This window comes from Electrophorus electricus, chromosome 5 (genome assembly GCF_013358815.1).
Source record: "Electrophorus electricus isolate fEleEle1 chromosome 5, fEleEle1.pri, whole genome shotgun sequence".
NCBI classification, from domain to species: Eukaryota; Metazoa; Chordata; class Actinopteri; order Gymnotiformes; family Gymnotidae; genus Electrophorus; species Electrophorus electricus.
The window spans coordinates 7,102,849-7,128,546 of record NC_049539.1 but is presented as its reverse complement, the minus strand read 5'-3'; the positions used below and the strand labels follow the sequence as shown (position 1 = coordinate 7,128,546).

The 25,698-nt window shown below is 40.8% G+C and overlaps 1 protein-coding gene across 3 annotated transcripts; it reads right to left on the bottom strand.

The window, feature by feature from the left end:
• Positions 1 to 11,141: 11,141 nt before the first annotated feature.
• ccr9b (chemokine (C-C motif) receptor 9b) lies at positions 11,142 to 13,974 on the bottom strand. Of its 3 annotated transcripts, XM_027004370.2 has the most exons (4): positions 13,908 to 13,974; positions 13,584 to 13,636; positions 11,829 to 12,332; positions 11,142 to 11,735 (listed from the first exon to the last, which is right to left on the bottom strand). In XM_027004370.2, exons 2-4 carry the CDS (start codon positions 13,629 to 13,631, stop codon positions 11,289 to 11,291), a joined length of 999 nt encoding a protein of 332 aa, XP_026860171.1. In that variant the 5' UTR covers positions 13,632 to 13,636; positions 13,908 to 13,974; the 3' UTR covers positions 11,142 to 11,288. The 3 variants fall into 3 exon arrangements, with proteins under 3 accessions (XP_026860171.1, XP_026860169.1, XP_026860170.1); XM_027004368.2 differs by having other exon boundaries at positions 11,142 to 12,332; XM_027004369.2 differs by having other exon boundaries at positions 11,142 to 12,332; positions 13,904 to 13,929.
• Positions 13,975 to 25,698: the final 11,724 nt, after the last annotated feature.

The following is a 25,698-nucleotide window of genomic DNA, read 5'->3' as shown; positions in this document are numbered from 1 at the left end:
ACTCAAAAGCCACATTCTTATGTGTTCATTTATTTATTTGCAATTTTGGAAAACTGCTAAAAACTTGCGTAGGTGTAATGTAATTGAACACGGATGGCACTGCATTTGTTAGTGATTCAACATTAAATATGTGCAGTTGAGCAAAGCCTGAAAGGTCCTCTATCATGTCTAAGGGGTGCTGCTTTTAGAAACCACATTCCCTGTCGAAGCCTCATATGTATCTGAGATCAGCCCAGTGCTGTAACCTTATCGCCGCTGGTCTAGCAAATAGAGAGGTTGATGAAGAGATGTAATGAGTTAGTCAGAGGAATGTTTTTTGGGGGGGAGTGACTATCTCTGAGATAGAGAGAGGGTCTGCAGAGAAGAGGAGATCCGGAGGGAGGGGCGGAGCGAGGTAAAGGGGAGAGTGGTTGGGAGTTAGTGGCTCCCGAAAGTATTCCATCAAAGAGGAGCGGGATCCCCGGGACTGCGATTTTGCCTTGAGGCAAGTAACCATCGGTCTCCCAAGAACATATTCCAAAGTCGGCCTCGGAGAGCCAAAGCACACATCAAAAGCAGCCATGGTGCCAGAGCAGTTCTGGAGGTGAAAGAAAGGGATAGCGCTCTCTCCTTGGCCCCCACCAAGCCCCTGATCTCACCCCAATTAAAGAACTTCTGCCCACTCCAGCCCTGACGTACACTGACACAGTACGCACTCGCTTCTCTGGTTTCTCTCACTTTCTCTTTCTCACTTTCCCTCGTTACCACTCTTTCTTTCTTTCTTTCTTTCTTTCTTTCTCTCTCTCTCTCTCACTCTCACCCCCTTCCTCCCCACAAACAATCCCAAACACATGCAAACACTTCAAAATGTATTTGCTTGAATTTACTAAAGTATATGACTCAAAGGATTTTAGATGTCCTATCCATTAAATATCACAAATTCCCAGAATAAAATCATACAAGATATAGAAATTAAAATTTAACAAAATAGCAAATGAGGTGTCTAAGTATATTCCAAACTTACTCTCATTATTTAAAAAAAAAAAAAAAAATCAGATGATAAATTATCTACTCAAAAAATTAAATTGCTATACTCCGTTTAGCTGACTTTGGCTTTAGTAAAAATAAATACAACACACAATAAGTAACACTAAATTAAAGCAATGCTTCATCACAAATCAAAATCAGTATGGTAGCTAAAGTAGATGTGTTTACTTTTCTTGTGCAGACTGGTGGAGGATTATGAGCTAGTTATACTTCTTGAAGTGTTTAGTCTTGAGCTCTGTAAACAGGCCACAAAGGAGAGATTATCAGTGCTAATCCACTGAGCACACAGAGGCTAAAGTGGAGAAGGTCTTGCATTTCTAAAGCCCACTTCACATCTACATATGCTGCATCCTTGAAGCAAACTGGAAATATTCACAAAAAGAGAGTGATAGCGGTGTCGTCTTTCTCTCGCCCTCCCTGTTTCTCATCTGTAAGTCTGTTCTTTTTCTCTTTTTCTTTTTGCTCTTTTTGTTCCCTCCCTTCATCTCTCTCTCTCGCTCTCTCGCTCTGTTGGAGGTATATCTGGTGTCTTTGAGTGTGCCATTAGCGTGTCGGCCAGATAACAAGCACTGCCTCTGCCCTCCCTCCTGCCCTCAGAATCGGAAAGGGATATTTGCCGGGTTATTTTGAAGCTGTCAGAAATACTAATCGGCAAACTGTACCCTCTTCAGCCTTTTAAGCAATTTTCTGTATGATATGCTCCCAGGGGGCAGACTGTGCTGCATCGGAAACGACGCCATAATGAAAACGGGGTGCCGGCACCGCTCTTATTGACAGGGATTAGGGGGGTGGGGGTGCACGAGGAGGAAGGGTTGCCAAACCCTGTGTGGCATGACTACGATTATCTAATGGACGCTGGAAGACCATGTGAAATCCTCTAAAGCGCGAGTGTCTTGCCCGCGCTATCTCTGCCCCCGGCGCAGGTCCTCGTCCCCTTTTATTCCTCTGTTTTTATATCTGTTCTACTCATTCATCCGCTCACTCTTTCTCTCTCGTCTTCCTTGTCTTTCTGTTTCTCTATTCCTCGCTCTCCCTTCTCCCGCCGTTAATTCTTACGGATTCTTATGAAATGTCATTCTGCACTGCCAAGTTTTTCTCCTCGTGCATGAATGAAATGTACGGAGGTTTAATTTAATTCCTCTATTCTTTATCCACTCTTCTGCTATTTTCTCCCCTCCCTGATTGTGTTATGTTGCCTGAAGTGTCCCGGAGACAAAAAAGCACTCTAGGCAGCTATCAAAATCCTGATTTTTTAAAAATATGTGTATTTCATGCTTGCACTTTTTTCCATTGTGCCTGCAAAAATGTGGGTCACTTTCTCCAACTCAAATCAAAGTTTTCAAGCCACAATTGGAAATCGTGTTTCACGCCTCCTTCTGATAGGAAGCACAGGAATATTTTAACATTATTGGGTGAAGAAATCCTCAATTTGTTCTCTTAAGAGGAGACAAGTGCACATACTTCTGTATAAGTGAGAACAGTTTCCAGTGAGCACTTCAAATGAACAGGTGAATGAAATTTGATTATGTCCAGTCACCCAAACCTTAAATCACAGGATGAGAGGCCATTTCCTTTTTTTTTTTTTTATTATTAATTTCTTTATTTATGTTATAGCTTCGTGTACTGTGATCAGGCCTTGTCATCATAAAGTATGTAATCATTTTTTAGGTCTTGTAGATGCATTACATTTACAACATTGGCTAGAAACAGCAGAGGAGTGATTTAGGGAGAAGAGAACTCACTTTCCTTCCTGTTTTTCATTATCTATTTATCATCCTTGTTGGTGATTCTTGTTGTTTCTACTGGTGTTCTGCGTGTGTGCGCACGTGTGATGTGAAGAGGAGCAATCCGAACAGCCCCGTTCCCACTCAGGAGAGGCGCAGACTGACCTGGGGAGTCATTAGGTCCAATAAGAGTTCTCTGCTGAGATGCTCGTGTCCGTGTTGTGATGTATCTCCTGAAGCCACGCACTCTGGCAGCCCAGCAAACGCTCTCCACGCGGCGAAAGACAGCGCTGGCATCCCCTCGGGATCCACTGAGAACAGCCATCAATATTTCATCAAACTGCCGCTGCCTTTTCAGTGTCTGCGTAAGACCTGGCTGTTGTTACCAGCAAACACAAGACCTGGCTGACGTTACCAGCAAACACAAGACCTGGCTGACGTTACCAGCAAACACAAGACCTGGCTGTTGTTACCAGCAAATGTTACCAGCAAACAAGATCTGGCTGATGTTAGCAGCAAACACAAGGCATCTCGTTCTTCGGTCCAGGCATCTATGCAGAAGCATTCCATGCACAGGACACCTAATGGGAAACAGCGGTACAAGGGTATGCTGGAGGAAAACGAGCCTGGAGGTTGTGGAGGTCAGGTCCCAGGTTCCTGGAACCTCACAGATGGAGAATGCTGATCCCAGGTCATTTTTGTGGCTTTTTGTATCATAATAAACACAGTTATATGGACAGCAAAGAGCTGATATACGTCAGTTCTACTACTATATAAATGTCTGAGAAACGTGGTAGGTTGACAGATTGTGCAAAGGCAACATTGTTCATGGTTAAAAAGACTCAGCTCTTAAGATATGGTTCTGCAATAAACTGTTATACAGGTCTGTTGTTGAACAGAGTCTCATGTCATTGAGATTTTGCAAAAATAATAACAGGCAAGGAAGGTTAAATTGGTTTTTCAGTTCTACATGGCTCATGTCTTGATCTTGTCTTCATGTGTGTGTTGATCTAAAGGAGAGTTGCCTCCAGTAAATGTTTAACAACAACATACTACAACATAAAACACTATAGTCCTACAAAATAAACAGATTAAACTTTCAGAATAAACAAAGATTAGCCTTTCAACCACAAATGCCTCACTTGGTTTCATTTGACACCATATGGTATTTATACAGCCATATAGAAACAAGAACTAACTTCCGTTATTTTTAAAAATATTTTCTTTACATTTAGGCCTGTTGCTGACTTGATAATGACCACTTCCTGTGCTCACTACTGGACCCTGGGCAACACATGGGCCTAAGTAAGGCCTCCAAGTCTAGGTCAAAGGTCACCTTGGCTCATGGCTGAAGCATAGTTTCTCTTCTTAACAGAGGACCACAGCAATGAAGTGCAGATGTTGGGAAAGAAGGGCAGGGGAGAAAGGGAGAGAGATATATATGCTAGTGGCTATTTCACACCAACCCTTATATCACTTCACAAGGAGTGTTTGTAATGTACTACAAACAAAAGCACAAATAAAGGGGTAACATAATACCATATCCTAATACTTGGTTAGAAGCATTGCCACATTATGTTAATAGGTGGGTTCAACTCAACATCAGGTTCTCTTTGAGTTCTCTTTTAGCTTGGCTGTCAGGATATTACCATCTTAGTGCAAAAAGGCTCCTCACTGTCCAGTTTTAGGTAGCACTGAATGACTTAGGGACAGGGACAAAGCACAGGGAGGTCCCAGGAAGCACTAGTTTTTCACAGTTGTCATCCAGAAAATGTCTTTGTGCTTAAGGGTCCCAGCTTGTAACATGGAATTTCTTAAACAAACAAATAAACAAACAAACACCAACTCAGGCTGTCCAAGAACCCAAGCTGCGCCTTGTATTGCCTGTACAAAATTATACAACAGCCATTTTCACAAGTTCAGTTTATCTTGTTCTTGTCATTAGTTCTCTACTAAACACTGTAGTTTTTTTCAAGAATTTTTTTTGTATTTACTATTATCAAAGTAGTTTGAAACTACTTAATTGAACTATTACAAAGTAGTTTGAAACTACCACAGTCAAAACTGATAAGGGCTATTATTATTATTATTATTATTATTATTATTATTATTATTATTATTATGACAGTCTTCTGGACTTTCTGACTTTGCACCCTGTGTACCGTTGAGCTCTGCGCAGTCTTCTGTGTCCACTCTGGCTGTGCTATGACATCCAGGGCTCACGTTAAGGATGCTGGCGTGCAAGTTTGGGCCTTTTTGAACCTATGAAGTGGCCACACCGAGGCTGGCGCAGCATGTGGCTTCCTTTCTCTCCCAGCCTCCCTCTGCCTGGCTGCCTGCTCTGCTCCCCTGTATTGCGCCCACCTCTCGGGGTCTGTTCAGTTTCCACAGTGAGCAGCATGTCAACAAATGGCATGGCATTGAGGCGTGTGCAAAAACTCAGCCCTTTGAAGGAACACAGTTCTGGAAAAGACTGTCAAAGTGGCTTGTTCTGAGAGGAACCTGATATCGCTGAGATTTCGCAGGAATAATAACTGGCAAAGAAGTTTTAATTGGCTTTCGTTGCAGTGAAAGCTAACGCTAACCCCAGCCCTAACCATAACTGCTCATTTTCTCATGGCTGATTTTCCAGCCACTCTACAACTGCAAGATCCTGTTGCATGAAGACAATTTTTACAGTACAGCAGAATGCATCACAAGTGCTTTTGTTGCTGGTAACATAAAAAAGTAAAAGAGAGTTTCATTCAGCTATATGAATATCTGGATCATTTGCTCGTCCAAGGCAGTACAATGGAGTTACAGATGTATACACAGAGGCTGCACCAGGGTTGTTTGTGACTTCCAGGCCAAAGTTGTTTGCAGTCTGCCAGACCCTGTCACTGCCTATTCTAGGATCTTCCTCTCTTTGTGTCAGTCTGCTGTTATGTGTGCGTGCGCGAGAGTGTGTGCGCGCACGGCGGCAAGTGTGTGTGACAGTGACAAATGACACCAGCGGCCCGTCACACACTTATCACGGTGCAGGTAACACACACACACAGGCGGCGGAATGGCTGAGATGAAATGGGACTGTGTCCGGAGATGTGGGGGGGGGGGGGGGTGAGTGATTCTATAAACGGAGAGGATGAAGAGATGAGGCGGATAAGAACAGGGCCGTGGTTTGGGATGATGGTCCCGGAGACGACCGCTAAAGGGGGCTGAGGTTTTTGCGAGAAATGGTGGGGGAGAGGAGGGGAATAAAAGTTGCGGATAATATATCACTCCATCCCCAGGAGCTAAAGAAAGAAGAAAAACAGCAATGAAATAGTGATTCGGGAGGGAGAAGGGAAAGAAAAGGGGTTATGGGTTCAGCCTTTCACCTTAAATAACCCTTGGATTGCAAGCAGTCCAGAGGTGTGCATCCTGAACGACTGATATGAAGAAGGTAGATATGCACACTCACGAATGAAATGAACCATGCAGCTAGAAGGCAGGCAGACTTTGGGATGCGCTCTGGAACATATATGTATGCATACACATGACACACACATGCACAGACATGCACGCACACACACACACACACACACACACACACACACACACACACACACACACACACACACACACACATACACACACACACTCAAGGGAGATGTGTAATGAATGGGTTGTCCTGAGACACAGGTGCTGCTCTACTTATAAAATCTCTTTGAGAGAGAGAGAGAGAGAGAGAGAGAGAGAGAGAGAGAGAGAGAGAGAGAGAGAGAGTCTCATAAAGTGACTAAGGAAGGCCTATAGCCATCACCTCAGACATGGCTTGCCCTCACTGGTACACATCCCTCAATTCCTTTTTTTTCTATCCCAGCAGACCGACGCTCCTGAATAACTTTATGTCCACTAGATGCCGTTACTCACATATGCTTTAACCGACTAAAATCAGGTACCGCTTCAATCCCTGCACCTCACTTCACTGAAAGCAACAGCTGCCATCTAGTGGCGAGTAAATGCACTTTTCTCATGAAAAAAAGACGATCTTATTGCCGACTACCTAAGAAAAGGATGTTCTGATTAGCTGCACGTAAAGGAGAAACAGCAGCAGTTGAAAGGGACCACATGAAGCCCTCCTTTTGCTCAAACAGAAGAAGAACTTATTGCTTACTGAAAACAGAACATTGCGTGAGGTTAAGCATGTCGTATTTACAAACCGGCATCACAAACCTGATAAGACTTTTTTTTATCGCCTAATATTTAGCCAGTCAGAATGAGAGAGACTCCAAAACCGTTGCTTAGATACCTGTTTTCTTATTTTTTGTACATTATTCTTTGTACTTGTGCATCCGAGATTAATCACCAACCTCAATCAACGTGCAGGCAGGAAGCAAACCAAACAAAAAACAACCAAGCAATCAAAACCCACCTCTGTGCTGTCTGCATAAGCATAGTAATTTCCTAGCTGCCTCGGAACTTTATTATAGGCCTTCTGTGTGCTAATTAAATTGTTATTTGCCACAGTGGCTGTATAAAGTCATATATCGAGTACAGTTCGGAGGGTTTACTTCAGGTCACAGACTTTGAAAGAGTTCACAGACAGTGAGACGTGTCGGTAAGTCTGCACGCCACTCTCCATCGCTGCAGCAGCACGGACCAGAGCACGAGCGCTGGGACTGGTATGGGTAGCGAGCGGCGGCGAGGTGACTGACAGGTTCCTGGTTTCCTGTCGTGAGAACGTGGTGGAAAGCGAGTGTGACTGCGGTCTCACCTGTATGCTTCAGGTACAGATAAACCTCAAAAACACAATTTCTGTTTGTTTGGTTTTTTTGTTTGTTTGATTTTTAAAAAAGAAAAACAAGAACAAGGTGATCCCCTCAAAACACCACAGGACCAAAAGATCTTACAGTTACCCCACGTCACTAACAATGTATGCGAGGAAAAGGCAAATTGGGAGTACAGTCTGCAAAACTTGAAGTTTCATTACAAGCAGTTATACATATCAAAGACTTTCTCATAGGAAAAAGAAACTGATCAATAGTATGCACTCTTGTCATTTAGCATCAGTTTATGAAAAACATGAACACAAAAATGCAGCTATCGAACATTCTCGAACAGTCTTATATGTGGTCTGCTATAGTTTTCAATACCTGTGAGAAGGCTGTGAAGCTGGTGCAGTGCCCATCGCACTGCAGAGTTCGGTGGGTTCCTTTCAGTCTTGGTGCCTCTCGAAGGTTACTTCCTCGTGGTCTTAGAAAATAGGGGGCTTTTCCTTGCCACTGTCGCTTTTGGCTTGTTTGCTGGGAGCTTGGCCTCGGACATCCGTAATGATGCTTTGTGACAACAGCTGTTATATGAACTGCTATACATTTGACTTTGGCTACACTCCTGTAGCTCCAGTCCATCTGTGCTGTTCGCCCTCCATCCTTCACGTTGCTGGTTCTGCAGAAGCCATGCAGACCGAGCTGGCAGGACGGGGACGCAGTCACCAAGCTCCATGTGATCTGTCGCTGAGCAGAAACTAACTGTTCTCAGACATACCCCTCAGGTATGAATTTCTTGATGGTGACCTTAGTTCGTGTGAGTTCTACACATGTGCTTGTGAGGAGGAAAAAACAAAACAAAACAAAACAAAACAAAACAAAAAAAACAAAACAAAACTTGGCTATTAAGTTGAAGTCAAAGACCTCTATCACACTCCACTATACTTGCTACGATCAGCCCTGTCCACCTAATGCCAAAGGTGGTCAGGCTGATTGGGTTGAGATTCATAGCCTGTGCAGGCCACTGACACACTGAAAACTCAATGCCTTGTTCCTGAACCCATTTGGGTGAGGATTACCAGCTTTGTAGCATGCCCAAATTGTTTTTTAGAATTTTAACTCTTTGAACTTGAACTTGAACTTGAACTTTGGTGTGCTAACACTGTGGATTTTTTGTACATATGTAGGCTTGAGTTTGGTCAGCAGTGACATTAAGATCAACCGTGCTGTTGCGATATTCTTCAGTGAGTATCAGTGTGTGTCAGGGACACGTTTCCTACATCAACCAGCAGCTACCACTGCTGACCATGGACTCGTGTGCCCAAGCCTGATCCTTCTATCATCATGAAAGGAACCTGGCAAAGATTTTCTGCTCCTCAGTGGCCTAGTTTTGATGCTCCTGTACCCATCGACAACACTTGTACCTAGCACAGCATATGCCTTCACGATGCTTTCATGCTGTCGCCAGTTAAATGAGCTGCAAAACTGTATTTTTTAGAATGTACTTAACAGTCAGTATGTGTATTTTCTTACTTTCATACTAGGTCTTCGTTGCAGGCTTTGATGTTCTGCCACTGGTTATGCACCACAGAAAGTGGATCTGAGTCACTGAGTTCAGTTTGTGGTGAGCCACTACATACATACTCTTGTAAACAACATAAAAATATTTCTTTATCATTTGTGAGAAAACAAAAACACTACAATAGTACTGATAAAGATACAATGAAAAAAAAACCCAATCTACAATACTAAATTTTTACTAAAATGACTTCATACTGATCAGATCTGCGCAAAATCACAAAAAGCAGCATTATCTAGTCTAAGGATGTTTTAAACCTAATGATGGTTTTTAGAAGTTAATCCAAACAGCAAGTTGATACATGGAGAAAAAACATTGTCAAACAAATCATTCCTAGTGTGAATGGCTTCATAGCTTTCACCTCCAGACGTGTGTAGCCTCGCCTACATTGGAAACCTGACCCAACTAAAGGAAAGCTTTGTAATTAGCTCATAGAACGAAACAGGTGTGTTATCATCAAGTATTTCATTTTTAATTCAGAGTCATCGGTTCATTGGCTGCATTAGTGAGGACTCCGACTTAGAGCATCAGTGGTAGACTTTGTTGTTTCTGAGGTTTGTGGGGTAGAACCCAATATATGCAAATACACAGAGGCATTTTAATTTGTAGATGATCAGATTTGTCCTTTGTCCATTTAGGAAGTGTTGAGACTTCCAGGCTGGAAAGCTCCTCTTACCTCACCATCAACAGTCGCACACCAGGAGGTCCCTCCTGGGATCAAATGACTTTCCATGTCTGTGAGAGTTTTATTATGTTTCACAGAAGCTTCCTGTAAAGCATCTGGTCTACAGCAAGTGCAAGCTGGAGACCGATTCATGGTAAATAAGTTAATTGGCATTTATGTTTTACCTGTGTGTGCGTGTGTGTCTGACAACAACGAATGGGTGTTCTTTCCTTCAATGAGCATAAGAGGGAGAGACAGAGAGAATTTGCCCTTCCCTGAACAATAGAGTAATCCTAATAAAAATATTTGTTTGAAATGATACAGCTAAAAAGCTGGATATAATGTTCTGTGTTTGCGTGGTATTCCTTACCCCTGCCTCCCGTATCCTCCTGGCTCAACACAGCCACAGACACACATACTATTTATCATAAGTTCTGCCTTGTCGGGGCCATGACAACAGATTTGACTTTTTACCGTTTCATGTTTTTTCCCAGGGCAGTGTAGTAATTTGTAAGTCATGTATTTTATTAAAATTCATCCTCACACCTATGTCATAAATAATGCTGAATAACAAACCACAATGAATAGGTGCCTTAAGGTAAATAAAGACATAACCAAAATGAAAAAAAAACAAACAAACGCTATGTCATGCACACACTACCAGTATGCATAGAGCTTTGCCAGCCAAATCATAGTTTTGGAGGGTAAATGTTATAGTCAGCAGTCAGCCTGTCATATCAAGAAAACACTGTGGAAAAGAAAAGCCACATTCTCAAGCTTCTCTCCCACCACAAAAATACGTTAGCACTGCTAAAGACAGCATGGGGCTTTCTCATGGCAGAAGTGAAAACTAATTTTTTTAATGAATATCTAGGTGAATGAGTAGGTAACAATGTGACCAATTAATTAACGATTAAAAAAGCTACAAACTAATATCAATGACAGTATATCCTGCTGTTGGTATCAAATCAAGAACAAAGAGTAATTGCCAAACTCCAAAGACTACCTCCGTCGTGAATTTACTGAAGAAAAAAAGCAACAAAACCCCCCCATTTTTAAAGTTTCAGAAAGAAATTCATATTTCTTGCAATGCATTTTATTTGAGACTAGAAGTACAGACCATTACAAAAAGAGTAATCCACTTACAAAAGAATTATAGATTATTTACAAAAATATACAATGTTCTCTCCAAACCCTAAATGTAAAAAAAAAAAAATCAAGTGATTATATCATAGACGTAATTTCAGGGAGTATGGGGACATGTCACCCCAATAATTCCTGGTCACACTACACATATAATGTCTTAGTTGGGTGGTGTGAGCGGCGTCACCACCAAAGTTGAAATGAAACCTACATCATAGAGTGTGTATATATATATACACACACACACATACACACACACACACACACACACACACACACACACACACACACACACACACACACACACACACACACACACACACACGCTAGGATGGAGTCATAAGGTGCTATAGGCTAATTGGAGTATGATTGGCCAGTCCTTGGAAAGAACATCAACCAAAAATGGGGGATTGGTTGCCAGCAGACTACAAAGACAATGCTGGAGTGGTGTCCGTGTCAGACATGACTGACGGTCTCTTGGGAACTGCTTGTGGTTTATGGATCCCACCCAGCCCAGCCGACAAGCAGTGACACAGGTGCAGTAGATCCTTCCGGAAGCGAACCCCAATGAAGGCATACAGGATAGGGTTCAGGCAGCAATGTGTGTAGGCCAGGCTCTTTACAACTTGCCCGGCTACGTCGAACATCTTCATGACTTCGCAGTCCATCATGGTCGCGTTATAAGCCTGCGTTGCCTCTATGATCAGATGTACATTGTACGGCAGCTGGGAGAGGACAAATGCTGCCACCACAGCGAAGATGACCCTCAATGCCTTGTGCTTTTCGAAGTTGCGAGCCTGAATCAGTGTGCGGATGATCATGGAATAGCACATGACCATGACCAGCAGAGGGAGACAGAAGCCTACTGAGATCTGCAGGGAGAGGACCAGGACTTTGGTAAGGTTATTATCTTCTGTGGGATAGACCAGGCTGCAAGAGGATACACCTCTAGGATTCGTCTTCACCTGAGCGAAGAGGAACTCTGGTAGAGACAAGAGGCAGGAAACCAACCACACGCACATGCAGGCCAGCTTGCTGTAGAACATGCGCCTCCTCTTGAAGTTGTGCGCCTCGGTCACGTGGACAATCGCTATGTAGCGGTCCACGCTGATGCACGTGAGCAGGAGCATGCCAGCAAAGAAGTTGATCTTGTAGACGGCGGGGATGGCCTGGCAGATGCTGACGCCGAACACCCAGCCCTTGGTGGCATCCGTGGTCCAGAAGGGCAGGGTGCCCAGGAAGAGGAGATCAGCTATTGCCAGGTTCATCAGATAGACATCGGTCATGGTCTTAAGGCGATTGCGCATGGTTGTGTAGATCCACACGACAAGCAGATTGCCCAGAGCTCCCAGCACAAAGATGATCCAGTAGAGAGGTGGCTCGTAGGAGCTACGGAAGGCTCTCACCCAGCTCTTCTCACAGATGCCACTTTCAATGTGATGTTCATAGTCTGTGGTTTGATTGAGTGCCTAAAATAGAGAAATAGGAAAAATGAAGCAATACATAACTTGGAGCAGAAAGGATGAACTCAGTAGCTCACTTCATTTAAACCTCAATTAGCTTCTGTTTGCCTTGGTATACTGCTGGTTCTGATCAACAATTTGGCATTCTTTTGCAGTTGCCTTCTGTTAGGAGAGTATGTTCTGTCACTTATTTGTTACTGGTGTCGTTGAACTATGACTTTCTTCATGCTGGGATGTGAGTCATCACATTATCACTTTTTTTCGTTAGGCTAGCTCAGACTTTTATTGTTAACAAAGGTTTCACATGCTCCTTTTCATACTCCAGATACTGCATTTCCTGTGAATGGAGGTTAGGTGAAAAGCAACTGTATGTCAGTTTCACCAAGAACGTTAAGTCAGCTCTGAGCTCCAACTTTCCAAAACATGCTCCAGAGCTTGACTGCAGGTGTTGTGTGAGACTGACAGCAAAACCACCAGCGTACCACATCCTCCTCCCGAGCCGACCCCGGGGGGGGGGGGGGGGGGGGACTCACACACACACACATACACGTAAGCGGGCCCCCCATGTGCATCAAAAACAGAGCGACTCCATATGCTAACTTAGATATTGAGGTCAGATACAGGTACGAGTGACGCATGCGATGGAAACAACTTTTTTTTCATTATTGTTTTGTAATAATTGCAATTTTACAACATTGTAGTTTATCACTTACAATACCAATAATAAGTATATAAGTAGCTGCTGCATTTTTTCATAAGTGTAAACATCCAGTGGATTAGAATCATGATAATAACTAACAAAAATGTATCTGCAAATGTTAAAATGTCACTCCAACTGCACACTGAAAAACAACTCTTCAGGTGCACAGGGCATTGTTAAAGCAAGTGATTCGTGTGAAAATAATGGCCACTGGTTGTTTTTCATTTTCAGTGCAGCTACACATGTGCAACGTACCATGGGTTTTATGCATAAACAGAAGCACACAAGCACAGCAAAACAGAACAGGAACAGTATAGTGATTACTTAGCCACAGAGTATGGCACTCAGCGTTTTCCCCTCCCACCTTGACTGCAAGTAGCATCAATGTGTTATATATATATATTTTTTTGTCTTTATGATTGTTTGATTTTTCTGTCTTTTTTTCTTTTGACTACATGCCCCCTGCCTCCTACCTATGTTGAAGTTTATGGCAGGCTGAGAAGCACAAACAAATTAAATTAAAATATTTAGTCAAAATGTAATTAAAAATTACCTACGTAGTCTAAAGACCAGGGATCAGTTGTTGGGTCAATCCCGGAATCCATTATACCTAATAAGGAAGTAGATGCAGGTGACTTCTGTTTCTGTAGATCTCCAGGGTATCATTAATGTATACTTAATTAAAGCTTTATCATTAGTGATTTATTTTCTTGCAAACTTACTTAGTACAAAAAAGAGAAACAGCTTTAAAATGCATGCACTTCAAACATGCATTAACTGAATTAAGCAACAATAGCTTAAGTATTGTAATTCATGTTAGAATACCTAAAACAAAAGTGTTTATCCAAAAGAAACTGAGGCATTTAAATATACATACTTACAGTGAATTGGTATGAAGGTGTATTGTGGCCAGACTCCGTGAATTCTGAAGCAGTTAGAAGCAGCTAGTGTAAGTATGAAAAGCCCCTCCTACATGTAGTCACCGTGTTATAAAGCATGTCATTTGATCACGTGTCCCCACTCTTTATAGCCCTTAAACTAGCTTGTGAGAGTGCAATTAGTCCGCAGAGCCTCAAGTGTGGCTTTTTGATATTTGCTTTCTATGTAATAACAGCAGCCTGCTGAAGACTGCAGCACCAGCCATCTAAAAAAACAACATGAATACAATTGGTTTCATTACTGAGCAGAAAGGAAAGTAGTGGGTACCTGCGATATACATCTTGAAAGCTGAAACACCACTTATCCATTTGTTCCATGTCCAACCAAAGTTCCTAATGTAAACCAGTCTGACATTACCTAAAGCCCTGAGAGAACAGAAGGGTGAAGAGAATGAAAACCAGGAGAGGACCAGGATACTTTCAGGCATATCTTTTACAGAAAGATACGCAGACTTTCAAAGATTCACTCTATGAAGTAAATGATACAAGCTCCACTAAAGTAATGTGGTTGCAGTTCTGGGTTTTTGCTAATGGGATAGTCATTAATCAATACTGAGGAGTTCGATCTGTTTATCATCTTAGGTCTGTCTTAGGAATCCCATGCATGATCTTTTTTTAATGCTTTTCAACACTTTATTCTACTTTCTGGTAAATTTTAAGCTCTTCATGTGTTTCAGGGGAAATGTGTGGCAAGAGGGAGGCTGATGGTTTTGAGAACTATTCTGTGTTTAATTCATTGTGCTAAAAAAACTAGTCAACACTACCAAACATAGCCGAGAGTATAAAAATGCTGTTCAGGGAATTTTCTTCAGAAGTACATATGTGTTTTTTTCAAATCAGGAGAAAGACCACAGTTAAGGTTGGGGTGATTCCATGACTATAACATTCATAACATGCATATCAACAATAAATAGTCCAGGACACACAGTGTCAGTGATGCAAACCACTACTGTGCTATAGTATAAGGTGTAAAAGGGTTTGGAATGGGGATAAACTTAACCAAACCTCGAACCAAACAAAATAGGGAAATTGTGGCAAATATGAAAACTAATGACCAAAGAACCCTGCTGTGTATATTCAGGCAGGTTGGTAAGAGAATCAGGTATCCAAGTCTAAGTTCACAGAAGGGTATCACAAGTCCCTGTTAAGGCCCACGGAAAGCTCCATGATTAATTGTATCCACCATTACACGACACAGCCCCCCGATCCTCCTACAAAAATGAAATTCCGGCTATAGCACTGCCTCATACGGGTTAAAACCTGCATGTTGCTTCACACATCTACAGTTGTGAGGCCATACCTGTCGTCATCCCACTAGACTGTAGGGGTTCTAAACAGATGAAGTCCTCTGCAAGCATTTCCTGTAAGAATTGGTGAGGAAACTCATGTAGCACAGGTGCCACTTGGAACGAATGTAAGTCAAAACATCCTATTGGCCCCCGACAGGGAGTTTTCAGTACCGAAACCCCATCTTCATTCTGTATCTTGGTTAGAAAGAATGTTTCTGTTGCAAAGAAACAACATAATGTGTTGTGATGATGAGCATCTTAACAAAGTCTTCACTGTGTTTTTTACACCCACAAAACAAAATTGTCTATGCCCAGTTAGGTCAGTGTTAGATAGAGTCTGAGACTGTGACAGGATGCATGACTGACAGATTTGGCTGATGCCAGAAACAGCTTTTTTACAGCCCATTTGGGCACGTTCCCCTAAAAAGTGTAATGGCTACTTTCAAAAAAAGGCTTTATTATGTTTCAGAAAGCTATTAATGTACTTTTCATAGAGTTCTGGACCAGGCTGACTGACCTGATCCAATTTTAAATATTTATATATAGTATACATACTATGTGTTTAAAAAAAGATTAATAGATAACAATACAGTGTATATTGGTCAGGGCCCCATCAGAATCAAGGTTTACGGGTGTTTAGTATACACAACTTGTAACTTGTAACTTACATGTTTCAGATGAGTGGATTTAACGCTAGAGAAGCAGACAATAAATGGTAGAATAAAGATTTAACGTTAAAAAAAATAGCAGTGTCTGCATTTTCATTTACAAACTCGAATATTTACAGTATAAACTGAAAGTTGTTTACAGATTTAGCTTTTCTGTTGATCACTGAACTAATATTTAGTTGTATAACCTTTATTTCTGATAACTGCTTTACATCTGTGTGGCATGGAGTCAACTAACATCTGACACCTGCGAACAGATATTCCAGCCCAAGCTCACTGGACTACAATCCACAGTTCTTCTGCATTCTTGGGTTTTGCATCAAAAACAGCATTTTTGATGTCACTCCACAAATTCTCAATCAGACTGAGATCTGGGGATTGGGCTGGCCACTTCATAACATCAATCTTGTTGGTCTGGAACCAGGATGTTGCCCGCTTGCTGGTGTGTTTGGGGTCATTGTCCTGCTGAACACCCATTTCAAGGGCATTTCTTCTTCAGCATAAGGCAACATGACCTCTTACAGTATTTTGATATATTCAAACTTGTCCATGGTGCCTGGTATGCGATAAATGGATCTGACTCCAAAGTTTGAGAAACATCCCCAAACCATTATGCTTGCACCTCCATGTTTTACAGTCTTCAGTATACTGTGGCTTGAATTCAGTGTTTATGGGTCATCTCACAAACTGTCTGTGGCCTTTAGACCCAATGAGAACAATCTTGCTCTCATCTGTCCATAGAATGTTGTGCCACTTCTCCTTAGGCTAGTCAATGTGTTCTTTGGCAAACTATAACCTTTTAAACATGTCTTTTTTTCAGCAATGGATCCATTACAAGGGTTTCTTGCAAATAGTTTGGCATCACGTAAGTGTCTTCTGATTGTTGCAGTACTCAGGTAACTGAAGATCATCTTTGATTTCCCTGGAGCTGATCATTGGATGTTTCTTTGCCATTCTTGTTATTCTATGATCTACGCAGTTGGTAGTATTTCTTTTCCTACCACGTTTTTTTTTTTTTTTTTTTGCTATTTTAAAGCATTTGAGAACATTTTAGCTGAGCAGCCAATTATTTTCTGCACTTCTTTATATGTTTTCCCTTCTCCAATCAACTTCTTGATCAAAGTTCTTTCTCCTTCGGTGCAATGTCTGGAATGACCCATTTTACTCACTGAGCAAGGGCTAAAACCAGCAGGTACAACATTTGTTGCCCTCCTTCTTTAAATAAGGGCCATAATTGACACCTGTTTCTTCATAGAATGAATGACCTCATTAATTGAACTCCACACTGCTATTAATTTGAACACGCCCCTTTCATTAAATGAGTCAATTACACCCAATTAGCAGTGTGCATGTCATGACTGTTGATTCTGTTGGTTGCCCATTACTCGGCTACACCTAGTCATGAATTTTTTCCCCATGTTGTATTATCTTTTCTGCCAAAATGAGTGATTAAATACATTAGTGATGTTATTTTGCACATAACTGCACACAAAACATTATATATATATATATATATATATATATATATATATATATATATATATATATATATATATATATATATATATATATATATATAATACTCCCTGGGAGTTTGCATGACCTGCTTGGTTCCTTGGTTTCATTTGAAAGTGTCAAGTGACAGTTTTACAAGTGCTGACTAATTCATAGAGTTACTATGATGAGATGATGAGAACCCAGACAGAAGGCGCCAGTGCTGTTAGAAAAACGGGTATAACCACCAACAGACAGCGGGCAAACAGAAACTTTCACCAATTACAATGGAGGCACAAGAAGTCTGGGCATCTGTTAAAAATGCTGAAAGTGAGAAAGTGATATCTCGGGCTACAGTTCTTGACCTTGGGAAGAAGAGGCTTCCTGGCCAGATGTCTGAATGTGTGTAGAACAGTGTGTGGGTGAAAATGCTGTAGGCACAGAAACAAAACTGTGAGCCTTTAAGCCTAGTAAGGTGTAAGAGAGGGTCTTTTCCCATCACAGGGGCAGTTTATTATATTGTCATTCAGGCAGACTTAAATGACACTGAATTAACATGATTTGTTTTGAAATTGATTCATGAAGTCATTACTTCTCTGTGAAGTGGACTGGTTTTTGGCAGTGGTGGAGACCTGGTTCCAACTGTCACAGGAGAAGAACATGCAGACAAAAAGGAAGGAAGGTGAAAGCGAGTCTCCAACTGAAGTGTTTAATGAAAGTAACTAAAAAGAAACTTAATATAAAAGTGCACTAACTATAACAACAGAAGCCAACATAATATTAATGAACAACAATGGTCATGTAAACAGAACAGGCTTAAATAAGGAGAAATTATGACATTGTTTAAGATAGACCTTATGTATTTTGTACTTCTAGGTATCAGCATTGATCCCTGTATTCTACAGTATTCTAGTTCATTGGTATGTTGGATTCTAACCTAATGTACTGTACTAGGATATTCTATGAGTAAATGACAAAGCACTTTTGTAAGTTGCTCTGCATAAGAGCGTCTGCTAGATGTTGTAAATGTAAATGTAAACATAATCCGCAGGTGCTGCAACGACTGAAATGCTGAGTTTTATGTCCATCTGTTCTCAGTGGCTAATGAACTGTTGGTGCAGGTCACACTCAATATACAAATGAGGTTTAAGTATGTGGGCCTAAAGTTGTCCACCACGCCATCCATGCAGGTATCAATCAATAGTCAATACCAATCAAGAAAACATACACCTGACATATAAGGCTTAATGATATGGCTTATGATATGGTATGTCTTATTAGAAAACACAAGATGAGAGTGTCAGTGTGTTTGCCATGAATAGAAAAGTTCTTTATGGTTTCTAGAGAACATTGTTTAGATGACAGTTAACTGCAGAAATCCCCACCAAAACCAGAGGAAGTTACATAGTAATGATCCATCAATAGTCATGGCCACTCTAGGCTGCTTTACGAGATGCCGTTGTTAGCAACTGGTGGCTGATGAGACTTCAGAGTCAAGCAGGGCCTTGTAAAAAAAAAAAATCATGTAAAGCAAAGCAGCCACTTCCTGTCTGCTTGATTCTGTGCACTATGACAGCAGTCAATGTCAGCGTCAGTCGACAGTGGGAGCCGGTCAAAAAACTGCCACCAATTAAAAGCTGGGAATCTGTAAAAACCTGGGAGTAGACAAGTTTGATGGACAGTCAGACATGGATTGCATGTCATAAGAGAGAAGCTCTGTTATCACTATAATGATGTAACTACTGAATCTCTTGCACCAGTTTAATGTAGGTTAGGTATTCAAATAGTGAAACTGCAGTAGCTTCAGTGTAAGGCCACTGGACTGGTAAGTCCAGCCTCTAAAAATGAGATAAATCAGTAAAGCTGCTAAGGTTTTTTGACACAAATTGGTAGTTCTGTAGTTCTCTCCTGCAGGTTGTGTCCTCAGTCTTATTTGAAATATAATATAAAAAGAGAGGTCAATGAAGGACATGAATATTAAGAAGTTCTTAGCTCATTTGTACTTTGCAATGCTTAAATGGCTACAGTATTAACATGGGGCTTGATGCTTTAAAACAGAGAGAAGAAATATTTAGCATAGCTCTGATGGAACAGATGCAGTCTTTGAGCTTGAGTGCCAGTATGTCTGTGAGAGTACTCTGGTAGCTGATCTAAACTCTTCTCCAAGTGTCAGAGTTGGAGAATATTCCACATCGCTTTACCAAACACGAGCAAACCTAATGGTCTTAACATTGGCAGTTAACCTTTGACTCTCAGGAGAAGAGTCAGTGACAAAGTCTCCCTTGGCGACGTAGATGCTGTAAGTGTTTGGCTTAGTGACAGAATCATATCTTTATGTCATCTCAGCTGATTTGTTTTTTATTATTATTATTTATTTTTAGAATGTGGCATTGGTAACCCATTAGAAATTAGCCATCTGATGTCTAACATGTTGACAGTGATGTGAAATCATGATACTATACACTAATAAAAACAGAATATGTAATACTATATACAGATAACTAACTGGACCTTAATGGGAAAAAGGACAGTAGAACAGCAGAAAAATTAAGGCCTTAAGTTGGTCAAGTTGTATAAGAAGTAGCACTGCCTAACAGGTTAGGTAAAACTGCTGTACTTTACTGACTAATGTGTCACTGTTGTCAAAAGGTGCTTCACACATCTGCTTGGGAACACGTGCCGGTGTGCATGTGCTACTCCAAACAAAATCATGTGGCTGCAACACAGCATTATAAACCATGCTGACTTAGTCATAAGGGTTAGTTTTATAGCAACAAACATCAGAATAGTGAACACTTTGATTCTGGTATGATTTCTGGTACCAGCTGTGACCGTTTCAGTATCTCACGAACAGCTGCATGCCTGGTTCCATCTACTGTTGTCTCTAGAGCTTACAGAGAGTGCTGCTTCCAGAACCTATAATGACCAGTGCGTGTCTGGGCAAAAACAGCTTGCAAATAAGAGAGGTCAGAGCAACTCCACTGGGCACTTTTTCAGACCCCAAATACCAAATAAGCACAGTTGCTGACCATGTACATCCCTTTGTCAAGCTGCCATACAAGTTTCAAAAGTAACACACAAAATGTTTGAAAAAAGAGCAAACATATTCTCAAGGCCTCATGCCTCAGGAACAAACACACACTAAACACATGCACATGTTCACACACACTTTGCCACAGTTTTGGCAGGTAGTCTGAGAGCAGACTGTGGCTTTGACAGTTTCACTAAAAAGACTGAGAAAGGCTTATGCCAACATCTCACATTAAAAAACAACATCTAGCCAACAGCAAATTTATGATCAGAAATTGACCATGGATAAAAGCCTATAAAATGACTAACAAATTGCATATGGCAACAGAGGCATGTTCAATTAAAGCACATATTATTCTGCTTAAAGAAGCACTGTGCTTGCAGAGCTGATGGACCTCAGTTCAAAACATTCTGGTTCTCTGTGTACTTTACTACAATTTTGAATATCTCTACATCCCTTACTACAGTACACTGCAGTTACTCACCTAGAATCTTCTTTGTTCCTAGGATTGTGCTCTTTTGGACTGACACTGATGTTCCGAAGATCTGCTGGAGCCACCCCTCCAGATTAGGGGTCACAGCCTCAAATGCCTCTTTCACCACTAGGACAACCTTGGTGTTAACCTTCCACATTCTTCTTTCAGTCCCTGGAATTCCTTTCTTTGGATGTTCACAACACTCTGGACTGCCACATGTATTACCACTGCTGCTGTTATGGTGACAGATGCAGTATAAGTGTCTTTCCTTTGATCATTAAGCATTTGAGAAAATCACTGCTAGTGTGAAAAAAATGCAAGGAAAAATCTTTATATGTAAACAAACAAAAAAGTAAAATTACCAGAATCTTCTTGAAATAAAAACATTTTACAATATTAATATGCACAGTCAAAAACTGCTTTGTGCTTACATGCTCCATCCTTACATCCATGTTCCTTTAAGCATGCAAGTACAAGTGAATATGCATTTTTATGCACATGTAAGGTCATACCAACACTATTGAAATAAGGGTCTTATATGCACATATTAACAGAAGATGATGTTAGCGTGAAATCAATGAAATCCTGTTACTAGGTGCAGGATTGTCTCAGATGTCCCTTTGCATAGTCTGTATCTTGGGTCTTGTGTGATACAACCCTGCTTTGAACCCTATTCTTGACCTTGTGCTGCCATGATTAGTGACTCTATCCTGTCCTTCAGTCCTGCCTTTTCCAGCCATTGTCGTATGTGAGCAACCTCTAATATCATAGAGGGGCTTATCCTGGCATGGTACTTTCTCTGCTTTCATGGTGATCATGTTCCCAATATGACTAAAGCACTTCCTCATCATATTTTCCTTGGGGGCCATTGCTTGGGTTTATTCATGGATGTTTTGTTTCACTCTGCACAGTGGATCTTACACGGTCTAGGCCTCATCCCTTGTCTGGTTGGGATACAGCCTTTAGATATTAGATCTTGGGTGGAATGACCCATACATTGTGAGGTTTCTAGTCTTGATGTTGGCATTGTCCAGTTCTTGTCTTCGCCAGCAAATCGTGCCTACTGGGTATCTGATGACTAGCAAGGACATTAATATTTATGAGTTTTGTTTACATTCAATTGACTCTTGAAGACCTGACTTACTCTATGGAGCTACTTGGAGGTTGTTGTCTCTCATTTCTGCCTCATGTGTTCCATGTGATTGTATTATCCCAAGGCATTTGTAGTTGTTCTACAGGTCTATTATATAGCCTTGGGGAAGTTCAATTCCCTCTGTCCTGATCACTTTTCCACTTTTTGCTATGTGCCAACCACACTTCTCTTGCCAAATTCCTTCTCTTACCCACTATTATTGATGTTCTAATTGAGAGGATTCAGGTTTAGGCAGAACAGTAGTGGGGACTGTTCATATCCTTGGTATGTTCCACACTTTATGGTGACGTGGGCAATTGTCATTTCAATGCTAATTTGTTTATTTGTCATGTTTTTCTTAAAGAAGTGCCCAAAAAACAATAGAAAATCAAGTCATAGAGATCTCTTCCTGTACATAACACCACTGTCATATATAAGAGCATTAAATCATTAAAAACATCCACCTTAAATCAAGATATTGTACATACAACATTGCACATCCAACATACAACAAAATCGATTAATTCATCACTACTTACTATTTAACATCCTAATAACCTGGGGATAACTGTTTATAACGTGTGGTTCTAGCATGCAGCCAGCGGTATCTCTTTCCTGATGGTAATGGTTAAAACAAACTAAATGCAGGGTGAGAGGTTTCCCTCAGGACATTCTGTATTCTGATCCAACAGTGAGTTGTGTAAAGGTGGTCTAAATGTGACAATTGTGAAACAGTCAGAGCTTCAGCTGTCTTCACAATCTTATCTATGTTTTTACATTTTGAAGTTGTGGCGCAACCATACCATACTGTAATACAATAACTTAAAATACTCTCTACAGTACAACGATAAAATCTAATTAGGCAGTTTGTACTCAGACCAAACCTTCTGCATCTTCTCAGAAAGTACATTGGCTGTTGTGCCTTCCTAATCACAGCGTTAGAATGATCTAGTCTTATCAACTTTATATAGCGCTAAACATTCGAGCATCCAGGTGTGTGGCATTGAGTCACATGCTTTCTTGTACTTGAGCCTGGTTTAGGTTGGTCAGTCTGGATTGGAATCCTGGTAGACTGCTCTATCTGTCAGTAGGTGGTGCTCATTCAGCTTGGTGGCTAGTATTCCTCACAAGAGCTTCCTTGTGGTGGACAGGCAGGTTTCTGGTCTGCAGTTAGATGGTGTTTAGCCCTGATTAGGATCTTTGTGACCAGCACTGTCCTAGCTTCTGTTAGCCAGACTGGATAGGAGCCAGTATTGAGTAGGTGGTAAATTTGTTCTGGTAGTTGGTCACACAGAGCTGTTAAGTTTATTTAGCCCATAGGCATGGATCACATCAGGCCTAGGTGCTACCTGTGCTAATCCTTCTTCAGGTTTGACCACATCAGTGTGAGAACAGTAGGAATGGAGGTAATATAAATGGTTAATGAGAACTTACATTACCTTGGTTAACATGAACCATTGGTCTCTTGACATTCTGGATACTTGAATTGAATTAAATTTTGAATGAAAAGGTACTCTATTTCATTACTGAGGGGACTGTCCAAAATTAAAAGAATACTGGACATTTGTTCAGATGATATCTGAGATTATTGGAGTGAAGTTGCTTCAAAAAGCAAAACTATGGGTTCAAGGAATATATCCAGAGACCTTTATTGTTCATTCAGAACAGGTAAATCTATTTTCTTTGGATTCCTGCAGGCCAGAAGGATAATAGCTTTGTCTTGGAGAAAAATGTATTCTTTTATGGGTGCATCTTGTGTTTTACTGGAGAGACTCACTTATATAACTAGAGAAAGGGGAGGAGAATATGAAAAATTATGGAAACCTTTATTGGTTTTTTGGACGTCAAGATGCAGTCATTTTGAAACCGCTGTATGTTGTCGAATTATTCTTTTTTGACGGTGGTAAAACGATGGCTGTGTGTTTCATTATTTAACTGATTTATCGTTATTGTGGTTATTTGTCTATTTGTGTGAAATATATGCAAAACTATATACAGAAGGAATGTGGGTGGTGTATGCCTTTCTTTTCTTGAGCCCCTGCCCAAGAGTGGTTTGGATCATACATTACATAAACCGGCATGCTGATGACCTTTGCAGTTGGCCAACGTGACAACATTTTAGTGCACTCGCTCTGATGCTCTGTGGAACTTCTTGTATTCTGTCCATAGGTAGTCGTGCCATCAGCCTTTTCATCCAATGGACTTCCTAGTGCACTTTGATAACCATGGCATCCAATCCTCTGTTGAGCCAGACCAGTCTGGCCTCCAAGGTGGTGCTCTCTTACAGCAGTGCTCTCATTGTGAACAAACTCAGCTCTTCTATTCTTTTTGTGCTTTGTCACTTGAATCTCTTTTTTTTAATTCATATGTCAGAAATGGGAGGCAGTCACTCAAAGAGAACTTAACATTATCCTTAAGAAAAGAAAGTTAATGATTTTCTCAAAGTGCTTGACTGCAGTGTCTCATATACCATTAATATGCAAAAATTGTGCTTTTGTTACATAGCAAGATAGCATTTCTCCCCGTCCCCTAATCATGCATGTCCTGAAGTAAAACAAGGTTAGGCTTGGTATTAAGAGGCTTTGAGATAATTAATGTGCCTGTTGGCTTGCTAATAACAAGTTCATCCCCAACACCACTAGCTAAAATTAATAAAAACAAATCCACCCATATAATTGCATGATCAAAGGGAGAGCATTATTCACTCCTTGCAGACAAGATTTTTATTGCTGTTTTCATAGCTAAATACTTTGTGTGTAACACTAATTTAGCTAGCCAGCTAGCTACTACACAGATGCACTAAAGCCCTTTGCTCATGCCCATTTAAACAGTCAAGTAGATCAGTCAATGAGCCAAAATATAATCTACTTGTGAAACACACACAGCTGATACATCACTTACTGTTTGCTCACTAACATTAACAACTTTGAAATGTAACTAATGTCAGATAGCTAGCTAGGTTACTAAGCACAGAACATACATTCATGTAAAGTAAACAACCAATGGTCAAGATTAATATGGCTATATAGCTACAAATGCATCCCTTCCTGTAGCCTAAGTTATTAAAATAATATTTCAAGAAAGGACACACAATATGAAATCATTGAACTTCACCTTTTGTCTCTGTAACAGTCCTGAAATGACACACAGTTGGGGTAGTTTGTGATTAAACACAGCAGTTGCATGCATGTCATCCTTGTTATCATTCTTGTTACTTTTCCACTTGTTGGTAGCAAAATGCTACCTAGATTTAAATGTGGAAAGCTAGAGTGCTCACATGTGCACTTTAACAACAGGACTCAGTCAGCCAGTCATTCATTGTTTTTCACAGGCATCTTCCAGAGTGATCCACTATGTGATCTGACCAAAAGGCATCTCCATCAGAATAATGTAGCCTAAATTTACCAAAATCAACTGATATGATGAAGCTGCAGGCCTCACCTCATATAATCAAAAAAATTCTGGGCATTTTTTTCTGTGATTAGTGAGATCAGTACTTTGTTAAACTTGCCTTTTGGAAGCTTTTTTCAAATAGCTGTTTTTTCCTCCTCTTCTCCAAAGGTGGAAAATACCTCTACTCTTCTTGTTCTTTTTTTTTTTTTTTTTTGTGGAATACCACATTATTACATGCAGCATAAAGAAACT